Source organism: Pongo abelii, chromosome 6 (assembly GCF_028885655.2).
Source record: "Pongo abelii isolate AG06213 chromosome 6, NHGRI_mPonAbe1-v2.0_pri, whole genome shotgun sequence".
Lineage (NCBI taxonomy): Eukaryota > Metazoa > Chordata > Mammalia > Primates > Hominidae > Pongo > Pongo abelii.
This window is the reverse complement of record NC_071991.2, coordinates 85,577,124-85,601,636: the sequence shown is the minus strand read 5'-3', so window position 1 is coordinate 85,601,636 and position 24,513 is coordinate 85,577,124. Positions and strand designations below refer to the sequence as shown.

The 24,513-nt window shown below is 36.2% G+C and overlaps 1 protein-coding gene across 11 annotated transcripts in view; it reads left to right on the top strand.

Moving 5' to 3' along the window:
- CDK14 (cyclin dependent kinase 14) overlaps positions 1 to 24,513 on the top strand; it is a 592,876-nt gene that overhangs the window by 125,612 nt on the left and 442,751 nt on the right. For 9 of the 11 annotated variants that reach the window (XR_010140627.1, NM_001133044.1, XM_009243031.4 and 6 more), the window contains 2 exon segments: positions 2,575 to 2,820; positions 22,795 to 22,889. Coding sequence is in view for 10 of the 11 variants with exons in the window: in XM_009243031.4 (XP_009241306.1) it covers positions 2,575 to 2,820; positions 22,795 to 22,889 (341 nt within the window). In the remaining variant the exon portion in view is untranslated. 11 annotated transcript variants of the gene reach the window in all.

Here is a 24,513-nt window from a genome sequence, read left to right as displayed (position 1 = left end):
AGGGTTTCTGTACAATTGATGTCATTTCTTCCTTTAATGTTTGGTTTAACTTTACCAGTGGTGCCATCTGGCCCTGGCATTATCTTTGTGGTAATGTTTTTGACCACAAATTCAATTTCTGTTGTAGACACAGGCCTATTCAAGTTATCTATTTTTTTTTTTTTTACTGAGTGAGCTTTGGTAGTTTTTGTCTTTCAAAGAATTGGTTTCATCTAAGTTGTGGAATTTATTGGCACAATGTTGTTTATAATATTTGTAGAAAATCTGTAGTGATATCACTGCTCCCATTCCTGATAGTAATATTGGCAATGTATATTTTCTACTTTTTTTTCCCCTTATCTGTCTGGCTAGATGTTCATCATTTAAAAAAAACTTCTGTGAAAACCAGCTTTTGGTTTTATTGATTTTTCTTTATTGTTTTCTGTTTTCTATTTTATTTATATCCACTTTCTTTTTTATTATTTCAGTCTTCTCCTTATCTTGGTTTTTATTTGCTTTATTTATTTATTTGTTTGTTTTTTTAGTATTTTAAGGTGGAAGCTGAGGTCACTGCTTTGAGACTTTTCTTCTTTTCTCTAGTCATTTAGTGTTACAAATTTTCCTACAGTTAAAGTACTACTTTAGCTGAATCTCACCATTTTCATATTTTGTGTTACCATTTTTATTTAGTCCAAGATGCTTTCTAATTGCCTTTCTCTATTATTTAGTCATCAACTATTTTCTGTCATCCTTATCTTTTACTTTCTGTTTTAAGTAATTTGATTTCAACGTGCCCTTACATCTTTTTTTCTTTCAAATTTTCTGTGTTTGCAGTTCATTGACTTCTCAGGCCCATGTATTTATAATTTAATTGCCTTAGTGATGTGGGTGGTTTCTTATTTACTGCCTTCATGTCCTTAAGAAGAGCACAAAAATCCTTTAAAATATTGCATGCTCCAACATACTTGTAATAAATTTTTACTTTTTGATCATGACTAGAGGACTCTACCTTGAGTCTTTTAAAAATATCTTCAGCTGTTTTCTCACATGCTAGAAAGTATGATAATATTCTTCTCATTTGATTTAGTTAGAATTCAGCCTGTGCTTAGTAGTTGAGACATACTCTTAGGGTTGATGTTTAACAATTAAAAACTTTTTGTTTCAAAAACTTGAAATGGCTTATTTTAATTATACATACTTTTCTACTTTAGTGGTTTTTAAAACATTACATACTTTGGCATATTTATTATAAAATTCACACAGGAGTGTACCAAAAATTGCTAATCTTACCCATTCAATTCCACATGTCTAGAGATATCTGATATTAATAGTTTGGCGTGTTTTCCTGTATACTTTTCACCATGCTCATACACTCACAAATATCTATATCTATGCATCTGTGTCTGTATTTATATCTGTATCTGTCTATATCTATCCATATACATAGCTGCATTTATCCCCCACATGGAGTCATTCTATACATATTAGCTCTGTGTATCTGTGGGTTCTGTATTCACATACTCAACCAACCACGGATCCAAAGTGTGTATTCAAAAACTGTATTGTTACCTTAACAATGTGGGCTTTTCATAAATATCTTCTGTTTTTCTGCTTTTGATAGCATATAGGGATGTGGGAACTTTTTATAAGAAGAAAAACATTCTAAAAACAATTTTATTTAGAGTTATATTTTCTTTAGAGAGAACAATTAAATTAGCTAGCTTTACAGACAAGCCAGAGGCCATCAAATTATTTAATAAGGACAACAAAGTCTCCAGAGTATCGGGAGAATGACAGGCTTAGAACTAAAGTAAAAAGCAAGGAGCAAAAGTCACAGAGACTAAAATAAAATGACAGGGTGGGGAAGGCTGGGTGGGAAGAGAATGGGTGAAGAAGGAAGAAGAAGGGAAGGAAGTGGAGGTCTAGTGGAGTAATGTAAACCAAATTTTGAAATGAGTGCTTTTCGGTGTTTTTCTTTTACAATGTTATTTCTTTTTATCCATTAGCTTTGAAATAAAGGAAACCCCCACCATTGTCCTCAGTTCTTTAATATCTCTAACCATTAGCTCCATTCATTCCAATTTGGAGATGAAATCAAGATGGGGACAGATTTTAAGCATACATATTCATGCATAAAACTTTTAAACAACATAATGCCCTTTCCTTCTCTAGGCTAGGTTAGCTGCTTACATGATGACCCATCAGTTAGTGTCCATCTGATTTGCCTATTTTTTGTTTTTTAAATTAAGGCCAGTTACCCAACCTCTTAATGATTCAGAAATAAACCACTTCCAGTCAGATGGTAAAACATGTGACAGAGTTCAAGAATCATCTTAGGGTACTACTAGCAGCCTGGGCCTTAAGTTTCTCATTTTAGAGGTAGATTTTTTACTGTAAGCTCTAAGTGGGTATAAACAGAATGATTGCGAGGAATTTTTTATACTGTAATTTATGCTGATGTAGCTTTTAGAATGTGGGCTTTTTGGGTATTTCCTGAAACTGAAATTGGCATGCTTTCTAGAGTTATATATTGGCATGTTTAGTGATACTAAAGTTGTAGTGAAGAGTTCTGAATTTAATTTCTTCTTTTCTCAGATATGTGTCACAAAGATGTCTACACGGAACTGCCAGGGAATGGACTCAGTGATCAAACCCCTGGACACAATTCCTGAGGATAAAAAAGTCAGAGTTCAGAGGACACAGAGCACTTTTGACCCATTTGAGAAACCAGCTAATCAAGTAAAGAGGGTGCATTCTGAGAACAATGCTTGCATTAACTTTAAGACCTCCTCCACTGGCAAAGAATCACCTAAAGTTAGGCGGCACTCCAGCCCCAGCTCGGTAAGTGCAGTCTTTTTGTTTATCACTGGGTAAACAGAAGGAATAGCCCTCTTATGATAGCATGCTGTGCTGGAAGACAGCAGGAAACTTTATCAGTGCCTTATTATGCATTCTCTCCCAGGGTGGCTGAATGTTTTGGAAGAGAAAGAGCAAACTATATATGGACTCCTTATTTATAAGCACTAAGCAAGCAAGTGAATGAAATGATTCAACTTATTTTTGGAAAAATCATTTTTCCCCCTTAATTGTTTCTAGTTAGAGGAATTTATAATTAAAAGTCTTTTGTATTTCAAACCCTTGGAGAGGGTATTGAACTTTACTGTGTAGGCAGTAAGGATAGTTTTGAAATTAGCAAATTCACAAGGAATTTCATTGCAAAATAAACATCAAAATTTGTTCACTTGTGTTAATCCAGTTTTTTTTTGGGGGGGTAGTCCACCAGTCTTTCTCATGTGACTTCCGTAAAATGACAAATTGAAGTTCTTTTCCAGGACAAAGCCCTGTACTGAATGGAAAATGCTGGAGTAGAAATCTGTGTAGGGTAGATTCAATAGGACCAAAGGAAAGAGAATGTCCAGAAAGAAGTGTTAGAGGGAAACAGACTTTAGATATAACTAGTGATTTACAAGTTAGAAAGGAACACACCAAGAGAGAATATTCTCTGTTATATTTCTATTCTCAAATACATTTTTTTCCTATTTTTTGGCTTAAATTAATATACATTATTTACAATTGTATGATAATGTAAATTTTGGTCATAGGGAAACCACAAGTGTGCTATGAATAAATTTCCTTCCTTGCACAACTTCTTGATTTTCTTAGTTGTCATTGTCTACTTTTCCTTTGTTCAAATTAACATAATTTTAAACACAATTTGAGGCCTGCAACTATATGACAAAAGTGTAAAATGTCTCCAAAACAAATCAGATAATCTATCAGTTTGTCTCCCCCACTGAGATTGCCCTGGCAGTTCTTCATAGTCCTAATTTAATATAGATTGGTTAATCTCTAATCCTATAGTCATAAGGCGTCCTTTTCTGAGAATTTTTTCCTCCTTTTTTAGTGTTAAATACCCATTCTCTGGGTTACATGTCTTACTTGTTCTTGGTTTATTTCATTGTTTTAAAGTATATCCTCCAGTAGCTTCTTGAGAAAGGGTGATGGGGGGATTTGCCATATGACTATGTTTTTATCTGTGATTGATTACTTGATTAATAATCTGGCCGAGTATGTGATTCTAGTTTAGAAAATAATTTTTTCTTAGACTTTTGAATACCTTGTTTTATTGTTTTCTAGGTGCCTAGATTGTATTGAAATCCCTAGACTATTCTGGTTTCCCAATTCATCCTTTATCTGCTTTTTTGTTTGTGGAACTTTCTAGGACTTTCTTTTCATCTCTGGTGACATCCTTTTTCTTGGTATCGATGGGTGTTTTCAATTTTTGAGTTAATTTCTTTCAGTTTCAACAAGTTTTCTTATATGTTTATTTAATTTTTTTAATCTTCTCTCTCTTTTAAGATAACACTTTTATTAGTTGGATGTTGACATTATTGGATGATCTAGTTAACCTTATCTTTTCCCTATTATTTTAAATCTTTTTTTTTCCTACCTTCTGGGTTTTTTTAACTTTTAATTTTTAACCCTTCAATTGCATTTTTAATTATACTAATATTTATTTCCATGAACTCTTTCTTATTCTTTGAATGCTCTTTTAAAAAGTATCCTGTTCTATTTCAATGAATAACATATCACTTCATATGTTTCTGAGGATACAAAATGTAGCTTGGGGAATTTTTTTTCCTTTTACATATTCTCCGAATTATTTCTGGATTTCCTTTGAGTTTCTTGTTTCTGTTTATTTGTTTTGGTCTCTGCCTTACCTTTTGAGATTTTTGGTGGGTCTATGTCATGCCTCTTGGAGATAAACTGTTGGCTGTCAGTTTGTATTATGAGTAATGTACTCAGAAGTTGATTGGAAGCTCTGTGCCTGGGTGGCTTGTCAGTTGGTTGGCTTCAGCATAGAGACTCTTGGTGAAGACCTAGTCGTCTTATTTAAGTACTCTCAAATGTCGCTATCTCTTGATCTTGTTTTCATTACTGGGTGTTTCTCACAAAATGGACTTACCCAATTTATTTTTTTTAGGACATATATACCTAGCTGTCACTATTCTGAGATGATCAAGAAGGGACTGAGGACCCTTCAGTTCTCTATGCAGACTTTCTCATGATTTTTTTTTCTTTCATTCAGTATGACTCTTCAATCTGATATCCACTCTGCCTGGTATCCAAGCCCCAGTTGAATTCTCTGATTCAACCTCTTCAGAGAATAAATCTCTGGCGGGACTAGGAAGGGATGGGGGCTGGCCGAGGGAGACTAGGGGCAAAGACCTCCACCTTAAATTCACTCCAACTAATCATATCATTTGTAGCCCAAACTTGAACTTCAGCTTTCAGTTTGTGAGTATTTTTGGGATTCTGAAGTGTGAATTGACTTATTTCTTACTGGCTTATGCCTTGGATCATGTAGGTATCAAGGTTTTTTTTCCCCCCCCCCCCCCACTCATCCTAGGCAATGTGACCTCTCAACCATTTGTGTCCTGTCTTTACATTTTTATTTCTATCTCGTCTCTAGTGTTCTCTTTACTCATTTTGATAGCCCTTATGGGTTTTAATTTTACTATTGTTTTAGTATGAATTGGTAAGGGGGAGAGATAAATACATGTGTTCAAGCCATCAAGTTTTACTGGAAATTTTCACTGTTTCTCTATTGTATTTTTAAATTTCTTTAGATCCTCTTGGGCTTACTCTTTCCTGGTTCACCCTGGGATGACTTTTTTAAATATATATATAAGGTCATTTATATTACTTTGTGTGGGAACTGCTTTGCTTTCTTTTTATTTTAGGAATTTTTGCTCCAATTCAATGTGCCCTGGAAAAATGTCTTTTCTCTTACCTTATCGAACTGGAAATGGCTTCGTTTTCTCTTTTAGCAGGATGCTATAATATCCTGTTTTTTTCTGAGTCCTTTCTGTTTGCTGCCCTTTTAAAAAATATATTTTTTCTTTCTTTAAAATTATACTTTAAGTTCTGGGGTACATGTGCAGAACGTGCAGGTTTGTTACATAGGTATACACTTCCCATGGTGGATTGCTGCACTCATCAACCTGTCATCTACATTAGATATTTCTCCTAATGCTATCCCTCCCCTAGCCCTGGTGTATGATGTTCCCCTCTCTGTGTCCATGTGTTCTCATTGTTTAACTCCCACTTATGAGTGAGAACATGTGGTGTTTGGTTTTCTGTTCTTCTGTTAGTTTGCTGAGAATGATGGTTTCCAGCTTCATCCATGTCCGTGCAAAGGACATGAACTCATCCTTTTTTATGGCTGCATAGTATTCCATGGTGTATATGTGCCACATTTTCTTAATTCCGTCTATCATTGATGGGCATTTGGGTTGGTTTCAAGTCTTTGCTATTGTGAACTGTGCTGCAGTAAACATACATGTGCATGTGTCTTTATAGCAGAATGATTTACAATCCTTTGGGTATATACCCAGTAGTGGGATTGCTGGGTCAAATGGTGTTTCTAGTTCTAGATCCTTGAGGAATCGCCACACTGTCTTCCACAATGGTTGAACTAATTTACACTTCCATCAACAGTGTAAAAGCATTCCTATTTCTTCACAGCCTTTCCAGCATCTTTTGTTTCCTGATGTTTTAATGATCACCATTCTAACTGGCATGAGATGGTATCTCATTGTGGTTTTGATTTGCATTTCTGTACTGACCAGTGATGATGAGCTTTTTAAAATATGTTTGTTGGCTGCATAAATGTCTTCTTTTGAAAATTGTCTGTTCATATTCTTTGCCTACTTTTTGATGTTGTTTTCTTTTTTCTCTTGTAAATTTGTTTAAGTTCTTTGTAGATTCTGGATATTAGCCCTTTGTCAGATGGATAGATTTTAAAAATTTTCTCCCATGCTAGAGTTTGCCTGTTCACTCTGATGATAGTTTCTTTTGCTGTGCAGGAGCTCTTTAGTTTAATTAGATCCCATTTGTCAATTTTGGCTTTTGTTGCCGTTGCTTTTGGTGTTTTAGTCATGAAGTCTTTGCCCATGCCTATGTCCTGAATGGTATTGCCTAGGTTTTCTTCTAGGGTTTTTATGGTTTTAGGTCTTATGTTTAAGTCTATAATCCATCTTGAGTTAATTTTGTATAAGGTGTAAGCAAGGGATCCAGTTTTGGCTTTCTACATATGGCTAGCCAGTTTTCCCAACACTATTTATTAAATAGGGAATCCTTTTCCTATTGCTTTGTTTTTGTCAGGTTTGTCAGAGATCAGATGGTTGTAGATGTGTGGTGTTGTTTCTCAGGTCTCTGTTCTGTTCATTGGTCTATATATCTGTTTTTGTACCAGTACCATGCTGTTTTTGTTACTGTAGCCTTGTAGTATAGTTTGAAGTCAGGTAGTGTGATGCCTCCAACTTTGTTCTTTTTGTTTAGGATTGTCTTGGCTATGCAGGCTCCATATGAAATTTAAAGTAGTTTTTTTCCAGTTCTGTGAAGAAAGTCAATGGTAGCTTGATGGGGGTAGCATTGAATCTATAAATTACTTTAGGCAGTATGGCCATTTTCATGATATTGATTCTTCATATCCATGACCATGGAATGTTTTTCCATTTGTTTTTGTCCTCTAATTTCTTTCCGTAGTGGTTTGTAGTTCTCCTTGAAGAGGTCCTTCATATCCCTTGTAAGTTGGATTCCTAGGTATTTTATTCTCTTAGTAGCAATTGTGAATGGGAGTTCACTCATGATTTGGCTCTCTGTTTGTCTGTTATTGGTGTATAGGAATGCTTGTGATTTTTGCACATTGATTTTGTATCCTGAGACTTTGCTGAAGTTGCTTATCAGCTTAAGGAGATTTTGGGCTGAGATGATGGGGTTTTCTAAATATATAGTCATGTCTCTGCAAACAGAGACAATTTGACTTCCTCTTTTCCTAATTGAATACACTTTATTTCTTTCTCTTGCCTGATTGCCCTGGCCAGAACTTCCAATACTATGTTGAATAGGAATGGTGAGAGAGGGCATCCTTGTCTTGTGCCGGTTTTCAAAGGGAATGCTTCCAGTTTTTGCTTATTCAGTATGATACTGGTTGTGGGTTTGTCATAAATAGCTCTTATTATTTTGAGAAATGTCCCATCAATACCTAGTTTCTTGAGAGTTTTTAGCATGAAGGGCTGTTGAATTTTGTCAAAGGCCCTTTGTGTATCTTTTGAGACAATCATGTGGTTTTTGTCCTTGGTTCTGTTTATGTGATGGATTATGTTTATTGATTTGCTTATGTTCAACCAACCTTGCATTCCAAGGATGAAGCCGACTTGATCGTGGTGGATAAGCTTTTTGATGTGCTGCTGGATTTGGTTTGCCAGTATTTTATTGAGAATTTTTGCATCCATGTTCATCAGGGATATTGGCTTGAAATTTTCTTATTTTGTTGGGTCTCTGCCAGGTTTTGGTATCAGGATGATGCTGGCCTCATAAAATGAGTTAGGGAGGATTCCCTCTTTTTCTGTTGTTTGGAATCATTTCAGAAGGAATGGTACCAGCTCTCCTTTGTGCCTCTGGTAGAATTCGACTGTGAATCCTTCTGGTCCTGGACTTTTTTTGGTTGGTAGGCTATTAATTACTGCCTCAATTTCAGAACTTGTTATTGGTCTATTCAGGGATTCAACTTCTTCCTGGTTTAGTTTTAGGAAGGTGTATGTGTCCAGGAATTTATCCATTTCTTCTAGATTTTTTAGTTTATTTGCATAGAGGTATTTATAGTATTCTCTGATGGTAGTTTGTATTTCTGTGGGATTGGTGTTGATATCCCCTTAATCATTTTTTATTGTGTCTATTTGATTCTTCTCTGTTTTCTTCCTTATTAATCTGGCTAGAGGTCTATCTATTTTGTTGATCTTTCAAAAAACCAGCTTCTGTATTCACTGATGTTTTGAAGGGTTTTTCCTGTCTCTATATCTTTCAGTTCTGCTCTCATCTCAGTTATTTCTTGTCTTCTGCTAGCTTTTGAATGTGTTTGCTCTTGCTTCTCTAGTTCTTTTAATTTTGATGTTGGGGTGTCAATTTTAGATCTTTCCTGCTTTCTCTTGTGGGCATTTAGTGCTATAAATTTCCCTCTACACACTGCTTTAAATGTGTTCCAGAGATTCTGGTATGTTGTATCTTTGTTCTCGTTGGTTTCAAAGACCATCTTTATTTCTGCATTAATTTCGTTATTTACCCAGTAGTCATCAAGGAGCAGGTTGTTCTGTTTCCATGTACTTATGTGGTTTTGAGTGAGTTTCTTAATCCTGAGTTCTAATTTGATTGCACCATGGTCTGAGAGACTATTATGATTTCCATTCTTTTGCATTTGCTGAGGAGTGTTTTACTTCCAGTTAGGTGGTCAATTTTAGTGTAAGTGTGATGTGGTGCTGAGAAAAATGTATATTCTGTTGATTTGGGGTGGAGAGTTCTGTAGATGTCTATTAGGTCTGTTTGGTCCAGAGCTGAGTTCAAGTCCTGGATATTTTTGTTAATTTTCTGTCTAATTGATCTGTCTAATATTAAAGTTTCCTACTATTATTGTTTGGGAGTCTAAGTCTCTTTGTAGGTCTCTAAGAACTTGCTTTGTGAATCAGGGTGCTCCTGTATTGGGTGCATATATATTTAGGATAGTTAACTCTTCTTGTTGCATTGATCCCTTTACCATTAGTAATGTCCTTCTTTGTCTCTTTTTAATTGTGTTGGTTTAAAGTCTGTTTTATGGAGTGCAACCCTTGCTTTTCTTGCTTTCCGTTTGGTTGGTAAATATTCCTCCATCCGTTTATTTTGAGTTTATGTGTGTCTTTGCACATGAGATGGGTCTCCTTAATACGGCACACTGGTGGGTCTTGACTCTTTATCCAATTTGCCAGTCTGTGTCTTTTAATTGGGGCATTTGACCTATTTGCATTTAAGGTTAATATTGTTAGGTGTGAATTCGATCCTGTTATTATGATGCTAGCTGGTTATTTTGCCCGTTAGTTGATGCAGTTTCTTCATAGCGTTGATGGTCTTTACAATTTGGTATGTTTTTACAGTGGCTGGTACTGGTTGTTCCTTTCCATGTTTAGTGCTTCCTTCAGGAGCTCTTGTAAGGCAGGCCTGGTGGTGACAGTGTCTCTCAGCATTTGCTTGTCTCTAAAGGATTTTATTTCTCCTTCCCTTATGAAGCTTAGTTTAGCTGGATATGGCATTCTGGGTTGAAAACACTTTCCTTTGAGAATGTTGAATATTGGTCTCCAATCTCTTCTGGCTTGTAGGGTTTCTGCTGAGAGATCTGCTTTTAGTCTGATGGGCTTCTCTTTGTGGGTAACCTGAGCCTTCTCTCTGGCTGCTCTTAACATTTTTTCCTTCATTTCAACCTTGGTGAATCTGATGACTATGTGTCTTGGGGTTGCTCTTCTTGAGGAGTATCTTTGTGTTGGTCTCTGTATTTCCTGAATTTGAATGTTGTCCTGCCTTGCTAGGCTGGGGAAGTTCTCCTGGATGATATCCTGAAGAGTGTTTTCCAACTTGGTTCCATTCTCCCCGTCACTTTCAGGTACATCAATCAAATGTAGATTTTGTCTTTTCTCATAGTCCCGTATTTCTTGGAGGCTTTATTTGCTTCTTTTCACTCTTTTTTCTCTAATCTTATCTTCTCGTTTTATTTCATTGAGTTGATCTTCAATCTCTGATATCCTTTCTTCCCCTTGAGCGATTCAGCTATTGATACTTGTGCATGCTTCACAAAGTTCTTGTGCTATGTTTGTCAGCTCCATCAGGTCATTTATATTCTTCTCTAAACTGGTTATTCTAGTTAGCAGTTTGTCTAACCTTTTTTCAAGGTTCTTAGCTTCATTGCATTGGATTAGAACACGCTCCTTTAGCTCAGAGAAGTTTGTTATTACCCACTTCCTGAAGCCTACTTCTGTCAATTTGTCAAACTCATTCTCCGTCTGGTTTTGTTCCCTTGCTGGCGAGGAGTTGTGATCCTTTGTGGGAGAAGAGGTGTTCTGGTTTTTGTAATTTTCAGCCTTTTTGCGCTGGTTTCTCTCCATCTTCATGGATTTACCTACCTTTGGTCTTTGATGTTGGTGACCTTCGGATGGGGTCTCTGAGTGGACATCCTTTTTGTTGATGTTGATGCTATTTCTTTCTGTTTGTTAGTTTTCTTTCTAACAGTCAGGCGTCTCTGCTGCAGGTCTGCTGGAGTTTGCTGGAGGTCCAATCTAGACCCTGTTTGCCTGGGTATCACTAGCGGAGGCTGCACAACAGCAAAGATTGCTGCCTGTTCCTTCCTCTGGAAGCTTCATCCCAGAGGGTCACCCACCAAATGCCAGCCAGAGTTATCCTGTATGAGTGTCCATCGGTCCCCACTGAGAGGTGTCTCCCAGTCAGGATACATGGGGTTCAGGGACCCACTTGAGGAGGCAGTCTGTCCCTTATCAGAGCTTGAACACTGCGCTGGGAGATCCGCTGCTCTCTTTAGAGCTGTCAGGCAGGGATGTTTAAGTTCTGCTGAAGCTGCGCCCACAGCCGCCCCTTTCCCCCGTTGCTCTGTCCCAGGGAGATGGGGATTTTATCTCTAAGTCCCTGACTTGGGGCCGCTGCCTTTCTTTCAGAAATGCCCTGCCCAGAGAGGAGGAATCTAGAGAAGGAGTCTGGCCACAGCGGCCCTTGGCCTGGCCTTGCTGAGCTACAGTGGGTTCTGCCCATTTCAACCTTTCCGGCGGCTTTGTTTACACTGTGAGGGTAAAACCACCTACTCAAACCTCAGCAAAGGCAATTCTCCCACCCCCACCTAGCTTAAGCATCCCAGGTCGACTTCAGACTGCTAAGCTGGCAGCGAGAATTTCAAGCCAGTGGATCTTAGCTTACTGGGCACCGTGGAGGTGGGACCTGCCGAGCCAGACCACTTGGCTCCCTGGCTTCAGCCCCCTTGGCTCCCTGGCTTCAGCCCCCTTTCCAGGGGAGTGAATGGTTCTGTCTCCCTGGCATTCCGGGTGCCACTGGGGTATGAAAAATAAACTGCTGTAGCTAGCTCAGTGTCTGCCCAAACGGCTGCCCAGTTTTGTGCTTGAAACCCAGGGCCCTGGTGGCCTAGGCACCAACAGGAATCTCCTGGTCTTCCGGTTGCGAACACTGTGGTAAAAGCACAGTATCTGGGCCACAGTGCACCGTTCCTCCTGGTACAGTCTCTCATGGCTTCCCTTGGCTGGGGGAGGGAAATCCCTTGACCCCTTGCGCTTCCTGGGCAAGGCGATGCCCTACCCAGCTTTGGCTAGCCCTCCGTGGGCTGCACCAACTGTCCAATCGGTCCCAGTGGGATGAACCGGGTACCTCAGTTGGAAATGCAGAAATCACCTGCCTTCCGGTTGATCTCGCTGGGAGCTGCAGATGGGAGCTGTTCCTATTTGGCCATCTTCCCAGCAAATCCTGTCTGCTGCCTTTTTGTTCTCTCCCCTGTTGTGATAAGAAGGGGTACTTTATTATTATTATTTTTTTTTGGTAGAAAGGCTAATTTCCACTGGATTCTGAATTGGGCAGAAAATGGAGACATTAACACTTTTTGCATAATGCCATTTTACATCCCCTGCAGCAGGGTAAAGGTTTGATCAGTTAATACCGTGGGAGGTATGGGAAAGCAAGGGAGCCTTATAGACACGGGTGTTATTTTTAACAATGCTTAGAGGATGTAACAATGGCTGATAAGCATCAAAGGAAGACCCTGTTTCCTTAAGGGTCACCATGATTTATGTCATACTTTTATTTTATCATTCTTTCTTTTAAAATATTAGTTATCTTTTATAGGCTCCAAGAGTAGAGCTGAAAAGGAAGGAAAACGTGATAGAAGTGTGGCATCACAGCCACTGTTTTAATGAGGAAAGCATTGTTTTTTGGAAATACTGTGGTAGAAACTATTTTAAAATACCATGCCTTCCCAGCCGTATACATCTATATGCTCTTCACATACAGGCCATTATATATTAGGAGACTTGACTGAAATCAAGGAACCAAGAATGCCTTGACCTCAGTGGCCGTCATGCTAATGTAACTGGCTGATTGTTTTTTTTCTTCAGATAGTGGCACTTTAAAATTCATGCAAAATATAAAGAATGGGATTTTATTTATAGTAGTATATTTTAAGAGGGTGTTTGACAGGTTTTTAAATTTGTTTCAGACGTATATTGAGTGCCCACTTTTCCTAGGACTAGTCCTTGTGTAGTGTTTAATACTGTCACTGGTATGACAAACCTTCCCTCCCCTATTCCTGTCACCTCCTCTAACCCAGCTGTGCTCCTCAGTAGCTGCAGTTCTTGGGAGTACTATGGGAGATTTCCTGTCTTGCTGGACCAATTTAGAAGGGATTTCATTGAGTTGTGCTGTCATAAGCTGATCTTAAAGAGGGCATATTTTCAGAAACTCATATTTAGGTTAAGGTCCTCTGTACATTCCACAAATTGCTCCAAATTTACCTCTTTTCATCACCATAAAAATCTATATCCCATGATAGGCAGGCCTAATCTGGGAGATGTGGGAGGAGGGTGCAAACCTGCAAATGAGAGTTTCACTTCAGTTTTTAGATACTTTTTCTTGAGGTGTGGTTGGTGTGTCATCTTGGCGTTACTTCCTCTTCTGGAGAGTGGAAAATTCCCAGATTAGAACCAAGCCCCCTTGACAGGTTGTTACCATGTGTGGTGTTTGGATCCATACCTCTGTGCAGCACCTAGATCTGTTTTTATAACCAAGTTACCTATCAGTGATGCATTACCTTAATGTGGCTGTAATAGGGCTATCAATGCTGGGTGATAAAGCTTGTTCTGGAGATCAAAGGCAAGAAAAAAATTAGCCCAGTCAGGTTTGACTTTAAATCCTTATTTAATGGAGTCACGTGGTTCTGATTGACTCCTTCCTCTCTCACCCTCATACCCACTCTCACAATTACAGTATAATGTGCTGGAGAAGTGATTCTTCATTGTGGTTTTCCTCAATTCAGGGGGTACTCAACAATCTTAAGCAAGGGATTATGTGTGAGGGTTAAAATCAATTTTCAATGAAGTCAGTATGAAACTATGGACATTCTTACTGGATATCAGGGTATCATTACAGTGAACACTGAAGTATACTCATGAAGTTTATAAAAATTGCAGTTCAGACACCTATCCTTGCTTCTGCGAGTGGGGTTTTAATAGAAGACAGACCGAAGCATGTTTAATATTTTCTCCATGTGGGTGAGAGTTAGGACTCTGTGGGAATATTCCACCAGTGTAATAGTAACAAAGAAAATCATTCTCAATTCTGATCATCTTGGTTTGAATTCTAGTTCTGCCAGTAACTACAGGATTTTAGATGAGTTACTTTATTTTTCCAGTCTATAAATTATTCATGTTCAAATGGGGATAGTAACAGAACCAACCTCATGGTGGTATTATAGAGATTAAGTTTATGTAATACATATAAAATGATTAGCTTAAGGCCTGGTACATAATCACTTGATATTAGCTAGTTGTTGTTATTATTATTACACAGACAATGAACTAGAGCTGTCAAGGGTTAAGAACACCTTTATAGCAGGGTGACAAACATTGTTCAGCCGGAACATTATGTGCACTTTTCATTATCCATGTCAGTGTTCCCCTCCGCTGGCCCAGATAATTGACGGTTCTCTGTACTTTTATCTGGTTTTTAAAAAAAGTGTTAACATCGTCTCATTAAATTTCACATCTCTATGCAGTTAGTGTCTGTTAGAAATTGCTGATTAGCCCTCTGTATTTCCACGTCTCTAAAGTGGTATCTCAAGCCTACACTCTAAGTAGGGAAGCGATAAGCAGAGAATAGTTGTCCCATAAAGCTGTTTCTCATCCATCCACACACCTGACATCAAAAAGCCAAAGATAATGTTTAAGGTTGACTACACCTTGGTTTGATCCAGCATCTTTATTTAAATGTGATGATTTAATAAAGTTGCAAGGAAAAAAAGACAAAGGCCTTCACTTTAATTATAAACAAAAATCTCTCCTTCTGAGTTTTTCTTTATTTTTACTCATTTGATAGGAAGAATTTTATTATTGACCTCTTTAAATATTTGGCATTTGGATTCCTTATTTATGTATACGGTAATTACAGATCAGACCATTTCTGCATACTTAAAATAGGAGACTCACTTTATAAGAATCTAACTCTCAAAGCAGAGACTGTCTCTTAGATGCATCCTATTCCATAGGCCTATTCTTTGGTAGACTAGGAAAAGTTTTAGAGAGAATTACATGCCTTTGATTCTTCCTATGGAGTCAGCATGATTGATTTGTAAGTTACAGTGTATTTCCACAATGTCTACCTATCAGTTTCACAGGGCAAATAATATTGATTGTTTTACCACAAAATGTGGCAAAGTATTAATTTTCTGCTATTGTAGTGTTAACAGAATATAGAATACAACCATAGCAGTTAATGCATCCAAATCCAGTTAGTTAGATAGACTACTTTGTACCATTAGCATCTTCCTTTACTAAATCTTTCTTGTGAATGAATGGAGATTGTTTTTATTAAAAATTTTTTTGTTTTTCTAATTTCCTCAGTTCAGTTTTTTCAAGTAGTAAGTTTAATATGGTTTATGTCTTTAAAACAATTACATTAACTCTTTTATACAAAGCTATCTATGTAGAGTGAATATATCATTTTTAGAAAATTATTTGTGCCTTTCCAGAAAGAGAAAATTTTGGCTTCCTATTCTCTTGGCAAGTGGTGACTGTGTCTTATACTTACTCTAAGTACTCATTAGTAGTTTATCTCCTAATAAGAATAAAAAGGTAATTTTCCGCTGCTGTGTTTTTCTTTAACTTAGATTGCATTCATTCTTAAAGGAGCACAAAAGCAAACACACAGACCTCTCATTCTGATTTTAAATAATTTAGAGTGGAACTGTGAACACAATATTTTCCCCATTGAAGATCATTTTATACTGAAGTTTAATATAGGTTTTTAAATTTCTATTTAAAACTTGGGCTCAGGAGGGTGATGGTAAAGTGTGACATTCACAAGCTGTTTCCTGGTAATGAAAAATGCATGAGAACATAACCCACACAGGACTAGTCAGGCGACTTTGAATGTAATTTTCCATTAAATTTTACTTGATTTAACTCAACACATGGTTTGTATCTTACAAATTTCTTGAAGAAAAAAATAGGTGGTCCTAAGTGAATGTAATGCTTAAAGAGCTCATCATTGTAATCATAGTTTAAATTACATGGAACCAAGTTAAATTCCTAAAAAAAAAAAAAATCTTACACCCTCTCCTCCCTTCTCGTCCCTCCGTTCCTTTCTATATTATTTTTTGAAATATCTTTGTCCTTCATATACATATATACATATATATGTGTATGTATGTGTGTGTGTATATATATATATAGAGAGAGAGAGAGAGAGAGAGAAAGAAAGAGAAAGAGTGTGTGTGTGTTATGGGCTGAATGATGTTCCCTTAAAATTCATATGTTGAAGTCCCAGCCCCCAGTACCTCAAAATGTAACCGTGTTTGAAGGTAAGGTTTTTAAAGAGGTGACTAAATTAAAATTAGGTCTTTGGGTGTGACCCTAATATAATATGACTGGTGTCCTTGCAAGAAGTGTAGAGACACCAGGGATCCCATCAACCAGAGGGAAGGCCGTGTGAGGACACGTGAGAAGGTGGCCATCTGCAAGCCAAGGAGAGAGAACTCAGGAGAAACAAACTCTGCCAAAACCTTGATCTTGGACTTCTAGCTTCCAAAACTGTGAACAAATAAATTTTTGTTGTTGAAGCCACCAAGTATGTGATGTTTTGTTATGACACCTCTAGCAATCCATACATATGTATAAAATAAACCCTTGTTATTTGGTTCGGATTTTTTCTTTAAACACTGTTAATTTGTGTTGCTAGTTTTGTGTTCTCATATTGAGTGCTAGCAAAATTTGTGCTGCTAGTTTTGTTTTCACGTACTGAGTGCTAAATGGGAGCAGATTACTTAGAAGACTTTAAGGAAAAATATTTAATTGAAATTCAGTGTATGGTCTTGGGCAAATCGGTGTTTCTGGGAGGTTTTCATTTTTATATATTTATATTAGAGTAAATGATGCCGACAGTGTTATGTAGCTCTAGGAGCTCTGATTTTGTGAAGGCAAGAATTCTATTTTTGGTCTATATTTCATTATAAAATTAGTAATCATGGAGCTTGAGGAGGAATTGACCCCACATTGAATGCTTGGTCAGGAAATGGGTTACTATTGTGTCCAGCTGTGCAGATTGAGTACCTGACTCTGGAAGCTTTCTTGAAGCCCTTACTAATTTTCCAGCAGTTCTCTCAGCATTTGCCACAGTCATTCTTCAATTGAAGGTGCCACTGTCTAGAGATAGGCTGGATTAATAGTTGAGACTCTCAGAGATGAACTTGTTTCTTCTGTTTTTATTAGCATTAATGATGAGTAAGAGTAGTTGCCTGATAATACCTCCTCAGTCTGCACAGCTTTAGGCTACCTTGTGCTGTATACACCTGGAAAGATCTGACTTTAGATTTTGCAAAAATCTGTTTAGTTCCACACATAAATTAAGTTCTTTTTCATTACACAGAATGAGGAAACAACCTCATGGAAGTTTATGTGTAGTGGGTTGACTTCAACCATTGAGCCTTTAGGATATTTACAGGTGAATTGGGTAGTAGAAAATTTTAATAAGTGCCTGTTTTCTACAATCTCTGTGGCATTAATTTTAAGCCCCTAACATTTGGACATATTTAGAGATATATTTGTTATTGTATGGATTAACATAATAGGTTACTATTTTATGGAAGAGATTAGTATCTAAAGCACAAATCCTTGTTAATAACCGCTAAATAGTGGAAGTTAGGTGGTTTCCTGTCTTGTTCTTGCATTTAAAAGTAATGGATCAAATATTTCACCATTTAATATGAGATTTGTTACAGGTTTCTATAAAAATAATATTGAATTTGGAACCTTTCCTTTGTTACTAGATTACACAATTTTTTGATTTTATTTCAGATACACAGTATACTGAATTTTAAAAATTGTTTTTCAGGATTTTTCTCTTATGTAGTGAAATATATTAGTAATTTTTTTGAGGTTGAACCATTTTTGAATTCATGGAATAAATCTCATTTAGCCATGGTATATTATTCTTGTAGCACATTTGCAGAAATTAATTTTTAAAATATTTCTTAGAATTTTTGCTCCTATGTTTGCGATACTTGGCCTTTTGTTTAATTAGTTAATTTTGGTAATAGGGTTTTGCTAGTTAGAAGCATTTTATATTTTTATGCTATCTGCTTCATACAACTTAGTATATCTGTTTCTTAAATTTTAGTAGAAGTTGCCCTTAGAAGATTGTATTTTTAAGATTAATTCTTTAAATTTATTCTGTTTATTGTGTCTTAATTTTGTATTTTGCTTAAGTCAATTTGGGTAATTAATTTTTTCTAGAAAGTATGTACTAAATTTTGAATATTTTGGTATAAAGCTGTTCATAGTATTCGAGGTTAATTAATGAAAACAAGAACATTCGTTCTTAAACTGAGTTATGTTCTCTTTGTATTTCCAGTGTTTATTTAGTTCTCTTTTTAATGAGACTTTCCAGATAATTATCTATTTTAATGGTCTTTACAAATAGCATTTGGTTTTATTAATCATGTTTATAATACTTTTGTCTTATATTTTACAAATATCTTTTATTGTCTTTATTAATCTCTTCCTAACGTGTTCTTTGTTGCTTCTTTTCTAGCTGCCATTAAAAGTCTAAATCATACTGCTTTATTGTTTTCTATTATATGCATATATTTAAATATTCTTTTATGTATTGATTTGGCTGCATGCCATAGGTCTTAAATGGTCATGCTCTCATTGACACATATTTATGAATTTTAAGTTTTGATTTTTTTAAACTCATGTTGTTAAACTATTCAGCTTTAATTTTTTTATTTAAAAAAAACATTTATTGTATATATTTAAGATACAAAGATTGAGTATCCCCCATCTGAAATGCTTGGTACGGAGGTATTTTGGCTTTAAGATTTTTTTGGATTCTGGAATATACATGGGATATCTTAGCAAGGGGACCCCAAGTCTAAACATGAAACTCACTTATGTTTCATATATAGCTTATATGCATAGCCTGAATGTAATTTTATACAGTATTTTAAATAATTTTGTGCACCTATCACATGAGGTCAGGTGTGGAATTTTCCACTTGTGGCATCATACTGATGTTCAAAAAGTTTCAGATTTTTGAAACATTTTGGTTTTAAGGTTTTTGGATTAGGGATTCTAACCTGTGTAGCGTGGTGTTGTGGGATACATATAGTAAAATGATTACTATAGTGAAGCAAATTAACATATCTATCATCTCATATAGTTACCCATTTTTTGTTGTTGTGGCAAGAACAGCTAAAATCTACTCATTTAGCAGGAATCCCAAATACAGTACAATGTTGTTAATTATAGTCTTAATTTCTAATTTCATTGCATTGTGTTCAGAAAAAGTAACTTGAAATGTTTTTGCAGGTTTCATTATTGAGATCATCTTTGGGACCAAATCTATGATCATTTTTTGGTGAATTTTAGATGTGTGCTTGAAAGAATGTAAATATTTGAATATGTATATTAATTAAGCCACTGTTTCTAATATTTGAGCCCCATATATCCCTTAATTATTAGTTACTTGCTTGCTATGTTGATTAGTAGTGTATGCTTGTCTTTCATTATCACTTCTTTCTCACTTTATTGCTACCAATAATTGTTTGATACATTTCAAAACTATGTTATTTGGCCTTTACTAGTTTACGAGTTTATTAGACTTCTTGGTGGATTTTTAACATTCATTTTTTATGGGAGTTATTAATTTAATCTATTGTTTTGTAAATTCTGTCTTGTCTGCTATCGATACTACTATAGGTATTATTTTAAAAAATGCTTACTGGGCTTTATTTTCCCCTTACTCCTTTATTTTCAGATTTACTCTTTTTTAATCTCTTCTTAATAGCATATTGCTAGATTTTCTTTTTTTTTTAGTTTTTAATCTGAGAGCTTTTCCTTTAATAGGGGAAGTTGATTCATTTATGTTTATTGTAATCATTGATATGTTTGGATTTAACTTTATTCTTATTTTATAAGATTTTACTTTGCATCCTTTCTTATTGAATATGCCTCCTCCTCTAACCTCTCACTCCTTACCCTCTTCCTCTTTCATTGCATTTTTTTTTCCATTCCCCTCTCCCCAATTTGTTTGGGATTTGTATACCTTATTTGTATCAATTTACTGATTACCTTTTAAAGGTTAAGAAACATCCTAAAACATATGCATTTGGAGTTTCAATCTGTATCTGCAATATATTCTGATTTATTCAAGAAAGCTCAGTGTGCTTTTATTTCTCCTTTCCTGCTGTTCCTTGCCTTTTCCCCCATCACTCCAACTACATCTTATATTGAGATAATTTTATATCTAGATTTTTTTCCGTGTGTAGTAAAATTGTTGTGTTTCCATATTTCACTTGAGGGACCATTTTGAGTATAGTATTAATTATGCAAAATTATTTTTCCTTTCAGTTTTGAAAATATTGCTTAACTGTCTTTTTGCAGCTATTACAATCTATGACAATATGCTTGCTGAATACTTTTTCTATTTAGATGCAACCTCTCCCTGAAGTTTTCTGGGAGAGTTCTGTTCAGCCATTGAGCTTATTACTTTTTTAGCCTCTGGGGTTCAAGCAGTTCTGCCTCAGCCTCCCGAGTAGCTGGGACTACAGATGTGCGCCACCACGGCCCAGCTAATTTTTGTATTTTTAGTAGAGATGGGGTTTCACCATGTTGGCCAGGATGGTCTTGATCTCTTGACCTCGTGATCCACCTTCCTCTGCCTCCCAAAGTGCTGGGATTACAGGTGTGAGCCACCGTGCCCAACCTATTTAAAGTTATCCTTACCTTTGCAATGTTAACTTGTCTTCCAAGGTTTTAGCTTATCTACCCACTGAATTTTATCCTTCTGTTTCAGGATGTTGATTTTCCTAAAATGATTTGTGATTTTTGGTTGTATACTCATATTTGTACTTGAGAATCACTGTCAGCTTATTTTATTTTCTGTAAATTGTCTCTACTGATTTTTTGAAAGGGATTACAGCTTGGGGGATGGGGAGACATTGCTTTTTCTCTGGGTATTGGCTACTTGTGTCCTTGCTCTGCTCAGATACCACACTCTAAGCTGTCTCCTGTGCAGATGCCTCTGCAGCTTGCTTGGGAGGACACTGCAGTCTCAACTGTTTATGTGTTGATTAGTCTCATGTTCACCTAGAGGTTCTTGCTTCTTTTATTTAATAGTCTTCCCCTACATGGTCAGGCTTTTCTCTGAAGTTTTGATTCTGATTACCTTCTTTCAGAATTCTTCAAAATTTCTGATTAGATATTGTCACTCTTTTTTGTTTTCTGCTTCTAATTCTGATTTATTGTTTTTGAAAAATAACTTTTCAGTCATGATGGGGTATTTTGGGTGGGAAGAAAGTAAGAAACATGTATTCAACTGGCCACATAAAATCCCAGTAAATAGTGGGAGTCAGAATCATTGTCCACATGTTATGTGTTTTTTGATAAGTGGTACAGGAGTATACTCAAAAGTAGTGTTCAAGCCCAACTTGAAGAATACAAGTTCTGTACTTCTAAAGTTGGTTATTTATAAAGTACCACAAATATTAGCAACTTTTTATGAATTATATATATATTTATATTGGAATAAATCTCTTTAATATTTTTCATTCCTTATATAATTATCATTTTCTAATATGCTTTGGTATTACTCTTTTATATAATAGCAACGGTATAATAATAGATCATTTCTTATTGAAATAGAAGGTGAATGCTTCTCCACCATGGAGGACAACACTCCCCTTTTCTTGCTCCATAGTTAAAGTTGGGGTGGGAATTGAGTACAATAAGATTGATGAGGTCACTCCCTCTTAGCATTTTGTTTTGGTCCTGTTGGGATGTGACCTGTCTTAAGAGTTATTTTGTGGCAGCTATACCTTAAGGATTGATTTATGTGTATATAAGAGAGTTCCATTTTGTATTAGTGATAGCTGAGTGATGCATCTTCTGATTATCTGTTTGAATTATCACTAAAAGGTATCAGAAGAGTACCTTTATATAACTGAATATTATACCATCATGATTTACAACGGGATACAGTAAATATTTTCAGCTTTGTCAGCCATATGATCTTTATTGGAACTACAGTTCTGTCGTAGTTTGAAAACCATGAAACAATATACAAGTGAATGACCACAACTATGTTTCAGTAAAACTTTATGAACACTAAAATGTGATTTTCATATTATTTTCACATATCATGAAACTTTATTCTTGTTTTGCTTTGTTTCCTTCAACCATTAAAAAGGGTAAAAACTATTCTAAACTTATGGGATATACAAAAACAGGTGGTGGGCTGGATTTGACCCATGGGCCACAGTTTGCCAGCTCCTAATTTAGAAGATAGTATAATAACATGTTTAGTGTTCATAACTGATTGAATAAAAAAGGGAGGGGCAGGTTAAAAAACAGTAGATATAGTGCAATTTCATTTATGTAAGAAAGCAATCATCAGCTTACAGATAGCACTGGAAGAACACATATCAAAATATTAACAGTGGTTCCCTGGTTAGCTTATGGGAATAGTTTCATTCCACATTGTGTTTATTTGCTTTTTTTGAGTTTTGTACCCTGTTTATTATGTTGTTTTGAAAAATAAATATGTATGCCAGAAAAAACAGTTATTTAAAAAGTGACAGAGAATCTGTACATTCTTAGCAAAATCAGGGTATTTGTTGTTAATTAATTTGACACAATCTGTTTTGTTTACCCTGTGCTTCATTTTTAGCCAACAAGTCCCAAATTTGGAAAAGCTGACTCATATGAAAAGCTGGAAAAACTAGGGGAAGGATCTTATGCTACAGTATACAAAGGGAAAAGCAAGTAAGTTCATTATTTTTGGAATATTTCACATGTACAGTGTATCTGCCCTCTTATTACCAAAAAGCATTTTATTTAAATAATTATTATTTAATATACAATAGATTTTCCTCCCTCAGGGTATCCTTTTTTTTTTTTTTGGCACGTGTGTAAAACTCATTGGAATTGAGTACCCTGCTAGTAAACAGTTTTTCAGACTGTTCAATTTATTTTTCTGTTTAACGCCCCTCCCCACAACACTGCTTTCTCTTTCAAAGGAGTTGGAACCATCTAATGAGAATTCATTTCCAGGTGAATTATGTGATTAATTTCTCATAGAGATTTAGTGTTGGGAATAGGAGTATTGATCTGACAATGCCAAATATATTGGCCATTCTTGGGGTCTTTTTAAGTTAAGCTTTTACTCCGTCTTTCAAAAGTCTCTTAGTTAAACAAAACGGCAAACTTTTCTTTTTCTTTCTTCCTGTCTGCTTTGGCATCACGCTGCATATATTTTCATATCGAGAAACAACTCTCTCCTCCTTTTCTTCTTTCTCTCCATTGCTCTCTGGGGGTCAGGGCACAGATTTGGAATCTTGAAAATCTTGTCCTCATGTGTTTCTGATTGACCTCCTTAGTCTCCCTTATTGATTAAGGACAGAGAGTTACTGTATTTAGTGACATGTAGTTGTAGATAACTTAACGTAATCTCTGCAACAACCACAGAAGTCACAAGCTTTGTTTTACCTTTATAACTCTACCAAATGATGTTGCGAAATAATTTTCTATACCGTCCCTGTTATCTCTTTTCAAAATCTTTATAGAAGATAGGACTTTTTTTTCTGAGACAGCATTTCTCCCTGTTGCTCAGGCTGTAGTACAGTGGCCTGATAATGGCTCATTGCAGCCTCAACCTCCTGGGCTGAAACAGTCCTCTTGCCTTAGCCTCCTGAATAACTGGGACTACAAGCACATGCCATCATGTCTGGCTATTTTTTTAAAAAAACTCTTGCAGAAACGGAATTTTCCTGTGTTGCCCAGGCTGGTTTTAAACTCCTGGGCTTAAGTGATCCTCTAGCCTTGGCCACCCAAAGTGTTGGGATTACAGGTGTGAACCACTGCACCCAGCCAGATTAGGATATTGTAACTTAAGTAATTAAATAAGAAGATGTAGAAGAGAAAAATTCTCTGAAGGATCATTCCAAAGACATAGTTGGAAATTTTGATTATGTGCTAATTTAGGTAATCTTAGGATTTTCAGGAGTGTGGTCTCATACCTGTTTGTTCATGTTTCTTAAGTTTAGAAGATGAAATATTCCTTATCAAGAAAGGTATGTAAGGCAAAAATACTGTGAAGTCAAAAGTAATAGTATTAATTTTGAGAGTTGTAAAAAAAAGTTTGCAAAAATGGTGCAGGGAGCCCTCTTCATTCCACACCCGGGCAGATCTCCAGGCATTTGGAGCACCCGCTTGCTTGGTTCTACATCTTGAGCTGCCCCACTCCTTCTGTCCAGAGATCCTGGTATAGTGGAGCCCTCTTCACTCCATGCCCAGTCAGATCTCCAGGCATTCAAAGCACCTGCTCACCTCATCTGGATTGGCAGCCTCAGTTGCCCCACCCTTCCTTTACAGGAGGGGCCCTTTCTGC